The sequence below is a fragment of the Microchirus variegatus genome (assembly GCF_963457635.1).
Source record: "Microchirus variegatus genome assembly, chromosome: 16".
Classification (NCBI taxonomy): domain Eukaryota; kingdom Metazoa; phylum Chordata; class Actinopteri; order Pleuronectiformes; family Soleidae; genus Microchirus; species Microchirus variegatus.
The window spans coordinates 2,412,420-2,425,236 of NC_139817.1; the positions used below are offsets into that span (position 1 = coordinate 2,412,420).

Genomic DNA, 12,817 nt, shown 5'->3' on the forward strand with positions numbered 1-12,817 from the left:
TTATGGAGATCAAAGTTTGGTTCGATGGCGTCGACGACTCGGAAACGTTCTCCGTGGTCAACGTGAGTCAAATCTTCGGTGAAATTATCGTCAATAACTGGGATGTGATTTAAGTCGAAAAAACATCCAAATATTAGCGCTAATGTCGTTTATGTTTATCGCGTTTAACGTTACAGCCGGTGATTGAGTTAAAATTCCCCCAAATCTTTTTCCGTGAAAAATACGAGAGGATTTTACGGAAGCACAGAGTATTTATTTATTTACCTTTTTTAAGAAGCCACATTTTTTTTTAATTTTGTCAAACAAAATTTTAAATTTCGCAAGAATTCATTTTTATAGAAAATTTGGATTCAATGCTAACATTTTGTCTACAATTTCAAATGACATTTACATTTACATATAATTAATATATGACAATATTTCTTTTTGGCTTTTTATTTCACATTTTAACAAAAATTCTGGGTTTATGAAATTTAAAAAAAAAAAGTACTTTTATATTTTTATCTGTTTTTAAAAGGACGCAAATTTTTGAATTTCGTCAAATTTGGTGCCAAATTTTTAAATAGTATGAAACGTGGAGGTTATTACGTGAACACTTTTTTTGTTTAACTCTAAACTTAAATTCTCTAAAATAAGATTTTTCGCCAAATTTTTGAACACAGAAAAAAATTTGGGGGCGTGGAAACAAAAGCAGCGACCGTAAGATGCTACGTTTTTTGTAAACATTCAGGTTATTGTAATGATAATCGTAACGATCGTAATTGCAGTTTTATTAAAGTGTTTTACGAAAAATCCAAGGCAGCAGAAATCTGCTGAGTCATCGTCGTTTCCGGTGAAGACAGTTGAACTGATTCAGTCTCTTTACTGTCGGAGATGATCTGTCGCTCTGCAGATTGTTGCGAGGTGAAAATCTCCCTCGGCGGTTTCGACGTCGATCTTCGTCGGACGTAGCATCGAGCGATCTTCACGTTGTTCTTCTCGTAGTTTCCGGCCTCAGCCTTCGATTCTTGTTTTTTGTGCCTTTTTGTAAAAGTTCTTGTGCAGATGTTTTAGAATCCTTTAATCCGAACTTTCGTCGAGTTCAGGAAAGTTCGGGAAAAACGCTAACAACCCCGGACGGAAATAAAAGTCTAACTTCTTTTTTTTAAAAATAGCTAAAAACGTAAAATCCAGATTCCTCGTCGTTGTTGTTGTTGTTGTTGTTGACGTTTGCTGGGTTTGTGTTTCCGTGAAGATTTCGCCGCGTCGTCGTCGTCCTCGCGGTGACTCGGCACGTTTCTTTCGTAACCTTTGGCAGTGGAGCGTCGTCGTCGTCGTCGTCGTGTGAACTGATCGCGATGAAGATTCCCGGCGTTTTTTGTTTGTTAGTTTTTTTCGTCGTCGTCTTTCCTTTCAGCGACTCCTGAGATTTAAAAAACACAGATGATAAAAAAAACAAAAAATTGCTGACTCATCGTGACGACTCGTCACAGCACAGACGTCCAATCAGCAGACGGAGCTCGCTAACGCTAACGCTAACGCTCCTCGGTCCTCGTGTCAGGCTTTTTCAACCAATTCAAACCAAAACAAAGAATTTTCTTCTTCTCTTTTTCGTGAATTTGCTCGTGTTGTTGTTGTTTGTTTGTCGATGTTCGGAGGTTTTTTTTTCTCGATTCTGACGACGAAGAACTTCCTCTTCTTCTTCCTCGCCTGAAGCCGTCTGTGGAGAGTGGGCGTGGCCACGGCCTGCGAGACGAAGCACAGGGCGGGCGGTGAGACGCGTCGGGTTTAAAGCGACGGCGTTTGAATTCGAAAACGTAAAAAAACGGGTGCGACTCACGTGTCATTATGTCTTGCTGGCGTTCTCGTAGATGAAGTCGGACGTGATGGACTGCTGCTTCTTCTTCTGCCACATCAACATGACGCACTGATGGATGAACACGTATTGTTCCTGCGGGACGTGAACGCAACGTTTGGGTTAAATGTCAAGTGGGTCACGATAAGGTGTCAAATATCGCGAAAATGTCAGGTTAGTAAAGCTTCAAATATTGTAAAAATGTCAGGCTAGTAAGGCTTCAAATATCGTAAAAATTTCAGGTTAGTAAAGCGGCAAAAACATCGTAAAAGTGTCAGCTTAGTAAGGCTTTAAATATCGTAAAAATGTCAGGCTAGTAAAGCTTCAAATATCGTAAAAATGTCAGGCTAGTAAAGCGGCAAAAACATCGTAAAAGTGTCAGGTTAGTAAGGCTTCAAATATCGTAAAAATTTCAGGCTAGTAAGGCTTCAAATATCGTAAAAATTTCAGGTTAGTAAAGCGGCAAAAACATCGTAAAAGTGTCAGCTTAGTAAGGCTTTAAATATCGTAAAAATGTCAGGCTAGTAAAGCTTCAAATATCGTAAAAATGTCAGGCTAGTAAAGCGGCAAAAACATCGTAAAAGTGTCAGGTTAGTAAGGCTTCAAATATCGTAAAAATTTCAGGCTAGTAAGGCTTCAAATATCGTAAAAATTTCAGGTTAGTAAAGCGGCAAAAACATCGTAAAAGTGTCAGCTTAGTAAGGCTTTAAATATCGTAAAAATGTCAGGCTAGTAAAGCTTCAAATATCGTAAAAATGTCAGGCTAGTAAAGCGGCAAAAACATCGTAAAAGTGTCAGGTTAGTAAGGCTTCAAATATCGTAAAAATGTCAGGCTAGTAAAGCTTCAAATATCGTAAAAATGTCAGGCTAGTAAGGCTTCAAATATCGTAAAAATGTCAGGCTAGTAAAGCTTCAAATATCGTAAAAATGTCAGGCTAGTAAAGCTTCAAATATCGTATAAATGTCAGGCTAGTAAGGCTTCAAATATCGTAAAAATGTCACGTTAGTAAGGCTTCAAATATCGTAAAAATGTCAGGCTAGTAAGGCTTCAAAAACATCGTTAAAATGTCAGGCTAGTAAAGCTTCAAATATCGTAAAAATGTCAGGTTAGTAAGGCTTCAAATATCGTAAAAATGTCAGGCTAGTAAGGTGTGATCATAATAAAAGCCTGGGTAGAAAAACGTCAAATATCGTAAAAGGCTAGTAAGGCTTCAAAAACATCGTAAAAATGTCAGGTTAGTAAGGTGTCAAAAACATCGCATATCAGGGTAGTAAGTTCGCAAACATCTAAAACATGCAGTTTTATTTTTGTTAGCTACTCAAACTTTATTGATGTCGCGAAAAAAACATGAAGGCTAACATATTTCAAGCTAGCAGTACGAGTCGATAACAACCTCTACGCGATATTTCACGCAAAGAGCGTAGCAATATTTTACGAATAAAAATTAACAGTACGACTGATTCACTGTGAGACAAATACGATTAAAAGGTAAAAGTAGCAGAGGCAGCCATCTTGGAACGCTAACTCGGGTCACGTGAGGTTACTCAGAGTTTCTGAGTTGGAAATTTCCGAGTTCCGACTACAAATGGAACGCAACATTAGCCTCGAGTTCGGTATGCACAAATATTGTTTTTGATGTCGCGAAAGCCAAACGGCGTTGGGACTGAGACGAAAATGAAAACAGCGCCATCTAACTCTTATTACGGAAGAGATGCATTCCGTTTGTTGTTGTTGTCGGAACTCGGAAAACTCTGAAACTCGGAGTAATCTCACGTGACCTGAGTTAGCGTTCCAAAATGGCTGCGTCAAAACAAACTTGTTTAATCGTATTGGTCTAACAGTAAATCAGTAAGTAAACAGTAAGTCGTACACATCGTACCGTTTAATTTTTATTCGGAAATATAGCTACGCTCTTTGCGTGAAATATCACGTAGGGCCCAAAATATGTTAGCCTTCACGAACTCGGGGGTGAATTAAAATTTTGGCAGGAAAAGAAAAATAAATAGCGTTAGCATAAAATTATTATCAAATTTAAGCTAATTGTGGAGATTTTTTTTAAGCTAATTTAGCGAAAGCGGTTTACGTTTACATTCTGCAGATGTTTTTTCGCGATTTCCCTCGTGACCCTGACGTTCATAAAAAGCCTGAACCTGATTTTATTTATTTATTATTATTATTATTTATTGACGTGTGTGTGTGTGTGTGTGTGTGTGTGTGTGTGTGTGTGTGTGTGTTTTCAGACTCACCTCCGTCTGGACCATGGACAGACGATGTGACCTCATCTCAGAAACCATCCCCAGGATGTCGGCGAACTCGTGTTCTCTGATGTGCTGCATGAGTCGATCCAGAGCGATGAAGGTCCCGGTCCTGCCCACTCCGGCACTGACACACACACACACACACACACACACACACACATCATCAGACTCGGTTACCGTAACGACCACAAACAGACCAGAATATACGACATAATGGACGTGACATCATTCGTCTAATTGAGCTTTTATTGCATTGATTTCCCGCTCGGTGACTTTAGAGTCTTTCAGTCGAGACGCTTCGTTTCCTGTTAGCGAAAAACCACATTTTTGACACTTCCGATCATTTTGCTTTTTACAGTGTAGAATGACACGGAGTGAGTGGGCGTGGCCTAACCTGCAATGGACGACGATGGGGTCTTTGGTCCTGTTCGCCTGCTGACGCACGATGTGGACGAACTGCAGGATGCTCTCGATGGCGTTCACCGTCGGCACGCCGTGATCCGGCCACGAGGTGTAGTTCAGGTGGAGGACGTCCTGACTCTCATCAGCCTGTAGGGGGCGACGGAGACGTCAAGTAATGTCTAACGAGAGGTTCTTCAGTCTTATATTTGACGTTGGCCTTTTATTTTCATCGTAAAAGTGTCGGGTTAGTAAGGTGTGATCGTAACAAAAAGCCTAGGTAGAAAAACGTCAAATATCGTAAAAAAGGCTAGTAAGGCGTCAAAAACATCGTACAAATGTCAGGTTCGTAAGGCGGCAAAAACATCGTAAAAATGTCAGGTTAGTAAGGTGGCAAAAACATCGTACAAATGTCAGGCTAGTAAGGCGTCAAAAACATCGTACAAATGTCAGGCAAGTAAGGCGGCAAAAACATCGTACAAATGTCAGGTTAGTAAGGCGGCAAAAACATCGTACAAATGTCAGGTTAGTAAGGCGCCGAAAAACATAGTAAAAATGTCAGGTTAGTAAGGCGGCAAAAACATCGTAAAAATGTCTGGGTAGTAAGGTGACGAAAAACTCAAAAATGTTAGGTTAGTAAGGCGTCAAAAACATCGTACAAATGTCAGGTTAGTAAGGCATCAAAAACATCGTACAAATGTCAGGTTCGTAAGGCGGCAAAAACATCGTAAAAATGTCAGGTTAGTAAGGCATCAAAAACATCGTACAAATGTCAGGTTCGTAAGGCGGCAAAAACATCGTACAAATGTCAGGTTAGTAAGGCATCAAAAACATCGTACAAATGTCAGGTTCGTAAGGCGGCAAAAACATCGTACAAATGTCAGGTTAGTAAGGCATCAAAAACATCGTACAAATGTCAGGTTAGTAAGGCGGCAAAAACATCGTACAAATGTCAGGTTAGTAAGGCGGCAAAAACATCGTACAAATGTCAGGTTAGTAAGGCATCAAAAAACATCGTACAAGTGTCAGGTTCGTCAGATGTCAAAAATCGTACAAATGTCAGGTTAGTTAGGCGTCAAAAACATCGTACAAATGTCAGGGTAGTAAGTTCGCAAATATCGTAAACATGCAGTTTTATTTGTTTAGCTACTCAAACTTTTAGCTTTAAAATCGACCTGATGTTAGGCCCCGCCCCTCAGCTTGGTAAACTCACGTATCCCAGTCTGAACTTCCTGATGATCCACTCCGGATCCTCGGTCTCCGATAGCATCTCCACGCTGATCTCTCCGTACATGACGGGCTCGTCCGTGAACGGCCAGTAGTGGTCGCACTTCACCTGAAAACAAAGCACCTTTGTTGGTTCAACGTCGAGGAAAAACGAACTCTTTCGTACATAGCGACGCGAGACTGACCCTCCGACGCTCGTTGCACTGCGTTAGCATCACGATGATCGGAGACTTCTGCTGCAGGACCATCTTCCAGAAGTCGTTGCGAGTTTCCGGCAGCGGACCCTGGGTGGCGATGTATTCTTTAGCGTGTTTGTATCCCTGAAGATCGACAACGACAACGACAACAAAAAAAATTACACGATAATTACACGCAAAAAAACAACTTCTACGTCATCGTACACTTTGTTGACGTGTACTCACGGGTATGTAGTTAGCGTTGATGTAATCGGAACCTTCGTCGTTGTGCATCGAGATCAATTTGACGCGACTGAAGTCGTCTGGGGAAATAAATCGCACAAAAACAAGAAAACATCGTAGTTTTAAGAAAAATACGCTACAGATGTACGTGGATTATGAAATAATGTGAGCAAAAACGCGCGATTATGGCTTTAAATAAAGGAGCTAACTTTTCCATACATTGACCGTTGTTTGAAATTTAGTATGTGAGACCAGGGACCATGATCTCCAAACAGGAAGTAGTTCTTCCGAAACAGGAAGTGCCCGGTTACTTTGCTGCACATTGACGGTTCTGCGCAAAACTTCCCGCACAATAGCGCTTACCGCTAAGTGATTTTACAAGCATGCGTCTGTCGTACAGACTGTTTCTGTAAACCAGGAATCAGTGATTAAGAATCGCATGAATATTTAATGATTTAATGAAATGAAAGTGTGACTCACATGGGAGGATGTTGGTGTATCTGTTCTTGGGTCTGTTGATGGGCAGATCTGCTGCGTCGTGGGAAAGATCCAGGCCGACGCTTTTCAGCTCCTGACGTTTAGTATGTCGTCATAATGATTAAATAATTATGTTAATACACAGAATCACAATGTCGTCACCAGAGAGTTAAACACAAATTTTATATTTAGATTTTTCCTCCTGGTTACTGTTCAGCAAAAAAAGGTTAATCTCAATACAATAAAAATAATCAAAGACTTAAAAACAAACATTTTAATTTTGTTTCCATCACATGACAAAATTCAACAAGGAAAATAATTAATAATTAAATAATTATTATAATTAATCATTAAATAATTATTATAATTAATAATGAATCATTAAATAATCATTATTATAAATAATGAATCATTAAATAACTATTTTAATTAATAATTAACCATTAAATAATTATTATAATTAATAATTAACCATTAAATAATTATTATAATTAATAACGGACCATTAAATAATTATTATAATTAAAAATGAATCATTAAAAAATTATTATAATTAATAATTAAATAATTTAATCACATTTTTTTTTAAATAAAATTTACAGGCAAAAAGGTGTTTTTATGATTAATATCTTGTGAAAAATATATAATATAACAATTCTTACGAATTGCAAGTGAACTCACCTCAAACTGCAGCGAGAACTTATACGCCGAGTCTTTGCCCATTTCTTTGAAGTAAGAGTCAAAGTCGTCGAGCTGTACCAGACTAAAAAGACATTAAATAATAATAAAATAAAATAGACAGAATTCAAAAATTGTAAAAAAAAAACAAAAAAAAACAAATTAAATATTCAAGTAAAAAACAGGCATACAATTGTTTACAAATATTTGTTGTTTATGCTTCACATTCACGGAATGAATAAAAAATATAACTAAAAATATGATGTTCATGAGTTGAAAGAAAGAAAAAAAAAATATTCAATGGTATATTTCGTTATTATTCTAAATTGTATTATTATTATTATTATAAATATATATTCTAAATTTAGAGCTAGTAAAAATAATGCAGGGTTCATAGCTAAACGAGAGCAGCTAACGAGATGCATTCAGAGACCCTGGTAAATCTCTCATCACTTCTGCAAACACATGAAGTCCACTAACTAAATCCTGACTTTGTGCTGCCACCTTGTGGTAATAGAAGAAATTTTTTTTTTTTTTACTTTAACCACATTAACATTTCTACGTTCCCACATTCTTGTTTTTCTCTCCTTCAGTTTCTTCTCATCTGTTGATTCTGTTTCGACTTGAATTTAAAACACTTTTTTCCGACGTTTTCCGGCTGAATTAGCGTTACGGCAGCACACACACACACACACACAGAGTAAATAAATAAATGAATGAATGAAAAGAGAACGATGAAGGCCACGAACACACGTTGTTGTTTAGTCGTGTTACCTTGTTAGCTTCCGTTTCTTTAAAGCTGTCTTGCTCCTATAAAATACACAAACAACAATTGTCCTCGTGATTATAAATTACAATAAAATCATAAATAATTTAATAATTTAATTTAATTTATGGCTTTATTTTACTGTCAACCAATGTGACAAAAAATGTGCATTTTATGTTAAATTATTAAATTTGAAAAAATATTTTGATAATAATAGTAATTGATTAAGTTTAATAAATGTGGGGACAAGTCTGCCAACATTAAAATGAAATATAATTACAGCATATACATTTTTGTATTTTTAAAGTTCATATACATATGTGTATTTGTATTAAATATGTTTCTTCCTGTCACACATTGAGATATGTATTTAAAAGTATTCATTGTAATTCTGGCAGCGTTGGCCCCCCATACATCCTTCTAACCTCAGAAAACTCACCTCGTCACTAAAAACCTATAAAAACAATGAATATATATATATTTCTAATACAATAAACAATGTCGCCTAAAACATGAAACATGCTTCTATTTACACGGAACACGTCATGCGTCTGTGTTTAGATATAATCTGATTTAAACTCTGTGACGCATGCATCGTTAAACATATAGAACACGTACGTTAAACTGTTCTACGGAGCGCTAACACAGTCTCGCTGCTACGGCGGCAAAGACACACGACGGCATGCAAGACACAACCCAAAGCCACGGTTAGCATCGTCAGTTAGCAGCATGCTACATCGCGCACACGTTAAAAAAGGAACATGCCGAGTGTAACTTTTTAAGAGCTTGACCCACAGACACAGCGTTGACGAGACAAAGTTCAACGAGACTTCCTGTTTCCTTCAGAATAAGAGTGGAATTTCAGTGTAGGAGAGAGTATAATATATAATAGAGTATAATTCTGGTTTTCTCAAATCCCATGATCAGACGGATATCAAAATATTAACGTAATATAATTTACAGATAAATAAAACTGTTCTTTAAATCTGGTGTTCAACAAGGCTCATATTTAGGGCCCTTGTTGTTGACAAAATGATCTGCATCTAGTATTTTCTTTGACAAATACTTTTTATTATTGGACAGAAACAGTAAAAGTAAATGTGTCACAGATGCAGAATCATTTTTTTACCTTTATTTATTTAATTTCATTTTATTTTTTGCAATTTGTAAGTGTTTCCTTGAATTAAATTAAATTAGCTATAAATTAGTAAATTATATTTAATTTAAAAGCTTTAAGTTGATAAAAAAAAAAATTATCCTCTACTTCTTATTACTAAATTAAGTCTGTATTTCTGTATTTTTTTATGTAAAGGGGAAGTATTTTTTTATTACCTAAAACGTTTGATGTCTTTGGGGTTAGCCCCCATAGAAGAGTATTGTCTGCGTTAAAATCAACAAAATACATGGGGGTATGATTGACATTATATATTTGATTTAAATGCAAACATGGAGGAAAATACAATGACCCAAAAATTAATTAATTAATTAAATAATGTATTTATTAATTAATTAAATAATGTATTGATTATTATTTAATAAATAAATAAATAAAATAATTAATTAATTAATTAATTAATTTAATAATTATTTAATTTAATAATGTATTAATTATTTAATTAATTCATTATTTAATTAATTAATTGATTATTTAATTAGTTAAAACAATTTAGAACTTTGCATAAAAGTGACATAAATGAAAGTATGATTGATATTACATATTTAATTAAAGTGCTAATATGGAGAAAAAAAGAACATGGAGAAAAAAAAATCAATGACCCAGAAATGAAAAGGGGTTGATTCTTTTCAGGGGATTTGGTCAAAACCAGAAGAATCCTGACTAAACTCTAATATTGGGTTGAAATGGAGCCTGAAACTCTGTCTGTGATCAACACTGTTGGCTGTGGCTCTGCTGAGTCATGCCCCGGAGGTGCAGTGGTTCTGGCCAGCAGGTGCTTACTTACCAAGGATTAATATAAAAAGCCAAAAGATAGTCAGTCCAAAGGCAGGATGGCAGTAGGGTAAGGAAGGCAAAGAGGCTTCTTCGCCTGAAGGGGGTTCAAATAAGAAAATAAAAACACAAACAAGGAAGAAAAAAAAAAAAAAAATCAAGAAAACACACACCAGGGGGCGATAGGTTGGGGGACAGAACATGGTGTTCCATTAGTATAGAGGCACATTAGTGCTGAACACAGAGTTAATGCATCATGCAGCCGCTCAGAAAGTGTCCCGTTGTCTCTCGGGGGGACAACAGGAGTCTGTTGGACGTCAATGGCTGCTCTGTCTCGCTTTAAACAACCTCCGTCCAGAGTCTGTGACATCATTGTGTCCACCCAGCCCAGCCCGGCCCGGCGTGGCGTGGCCCGGCCCACAATGCAACACTCAGCCGGGGGAAACCTACATTCTATACGAACAGTTCGCGGTTTTGTTTGGCGACGTCAAACCCAAAGCGTCGGCCGCCCGTAAAAAAAGAACTTGTTGTCGTCGTCGTGACTCACTGATGCAGTTTGTTCAGGAAAATCCAGTCAAAGCTAATCCTCAAATTTCTGTTTGTTTTTAGTTACAGACTTTAATGAGTCTGACTTTAGTCCAATTCTAGCTTTTATTCAACAAAGTTCTTGATTGTCCGTCCGAAATAATAATTATACTTTTACGTGAACAGTTGTGCGTCATCAGCGTATCAATGAACCTACAGAATGCGTTGATGCAGATAAATGTTAGTCGTTATATGTTACTGGTATAAATGTCATCCGTAATGAAATAATAATTAAAAGTTAGTAAAATATACTCTTTTATTAACAGTTGTGCGTCATCTGCGTATCAATAAACCTACAGAATGCGCTGATGCAGATAAATGTTAGTCGTTATATGTTACTGGTATAAATGTCATCCGTAATGAAATAATAATTAAAAGTTAGTCAAATATACTCTTATATATAACAGTTGTGCGTCATCTGCGTATCAATGAACCTACAGAATGCGTTAATGTGGATAAATGTTCGCGTTGCGAAAATCCAATCAAAGCTAACCCTTGAATTTTGTTTTAAAAAACGGAGTCCGATTTTAGTCCAATCGTAGTTTTTCTGTTTTAATTCAACAAAGTTCTTGATTGTCCGTCTGAAATAATAATGATAATTTTACGTGAACAGTTGTGCGTCATCAGCGTATCAATGAACCTACAGAATGCGTTGATGCAGATAAATGTTAGTCGTTATATGTTATTGGTATAAATGTCACCAGTAATGAAATAATAATTAAAAGTTAGTCAAATATACTCTTATATATAACAGTTGTGTGTCATCTGCGTATCAATGAACCTACAGAATGCGTTGATGCGGATAAATGTTAGTCGTTATATGTTATTGGTATAAATGTCACCAGTAATGAAATAATAATTAAAAGTTAGTCAAATATACTCTTATATATAACAGTTGTGCGTCACAGCGTATCAATGAACCTACAGAATGCGTTTTTGCGGATAAATGTTCGCGTTACGAAAATCCAATCAAAGCTAATCCTGGAATTTTGCTTCAAAACGGAGTCCGATTTTAGTCCAATCGTAGTTTTTCTGTTTTAATTCAACAAAGTTCTTGATTGTCCGTCTGAAATAATAATAATGATAATTTTACGTGAACAGTTGTGCGTCATCAGCGTATCAATGAACCTACAGAATGCGTTGATGCGGATAAATGTTAGTCGTTATATGTTATTGGTATAAATGTCATCCGTAATGAAATAACAATTAAAAGTTAGTCACATATACTCTTATATATAACAGTTGTGCTTCGTCTGCGTATAAAATAAACCTACAAAACGCGTATGTTCAGGGTTTGAATTAAGAAAAGAAGCGGATCCAGAATCCAGCCTTGAGGTACACCGGGCTCTGTGATCGAATCGAGAACCGATGCTAACTAGAAAAAAACCGTACGTTTTGCTTTCACGGTTAGTGTCGCGGTGTCGAAGAACTTAATGACATCGCGAACGTCGTGTTGTTGTTGTGATTCGCTGTTACGAAAAATCCAATCAAAGCTAATCCTTGAATTTTGTTTTTAAAGCGGACTGAAATGAGTCCGATTTTAGTCCGATTCTAGTTTTTCCGTTTTTCATTCAACAAAGTTTGTGATTGTCCGTCTGAAATAACAATTATACTGTTGTATGAACAGTTGTGCATCGTCTGCGTATAAATAAAGCTACAGAATGTGTAAATATAGAGTATAAATAAAGAAAAGAAACAGATCCAGAACCCAGCCTTGAGGTACACCGGGCTCTTTGATCAAATCTAGAAAAGAATTTATGTCGTTTTTCTGGTATCAATCAACAAAGTTCTTGATTGTCCGTCCGAAATTATAATTATACTGTATATTTATTTACATTTTATATTGTTATACGAACAGTTGTGCGTCGTCTGCGTATCAATAAACCTACAGAATGCGTATGTTCAGGGTATGAATCAAGAAAAGAAACGGATCCAGAATCCAGCCTTGAGGAACACCGGGCTGTGTGATCAAATCTAGAAATGAATGTATTATTATAAATCAAACTTCATATCTCTTTACATTTTATACTGTTATACGAACAGCGTGGCGTCATCTGCGTATCGATAAACCTACAAAATGCGTATTTTTAGGACGTAAATAAAGAAACCAGACGAGGATCCAGGATCAGGATCTGAGGACAAACACGTTTGCACCTGAAACATTGAACCGTTTTTCGGAATTTTCCAAAATGTAAATCTTGAAACCGCGCGAAGAACTTTGTTGC

The 12,817-nt window shown here is 36.6% G+C and overlaps 1 protein-coding gene across 1 annotated transcript in view; it reads right to left on the reverse strand.

The window, feature by feature from the left end:
• Nucleotides 1-1,602: 1,602 nt before the first annotated feature.
• ptpro (protein tyrosine phosphatase receptor type O) overlaps nt 1,603-12,817 on the reverse strand; it is a gene marked incomplete at its 5' end in the record, with an annotated part of 20,734 nt that continues 9,519 nt past the window's right edge. Inside the window, 11 exons of the mRNA XM_083902841.1 lie at nt 1,603-1,725; nt 1,820-1,930; nt 4,082-4,217; nt 4,488-4,642; nt 5,706-5,828; nt 5,905-6,039; nt 6,142-6,218; nt 6,619-6,709; nt 7,297-7,378; nt 8,068-8,103; nt 10,021-10,104. Of these exons, the coding sequence (XP_083758967.1) occupies nt 1,826-1,930; nt 4,082-4,217; nt 4,488-4,642; nt 5,706-5,828; nt 5,905-6,039; nt 6,142-6,218; nt 6,619-6,709; nt 7,297-7,378; nt 8,068-8,103; nt 10,021-10,104 (1,024 nt within the window). The 3' untranslated portion in view covers nt 1,603-1,725; nt 1,820-1,825. The remainder of the gene's footprint in view (nt 1,726-1,819; nt 1,931-4,081; nt 4,218-4,487; nt 4,643-5,705; nt 5,829-5,904; nt 6,040-6,141; nt 6,219-6,618; nt 6,710-7,296; nt 7,379-8,067; nt 8,104-10,020; nt 10,105-12,817) is intronic.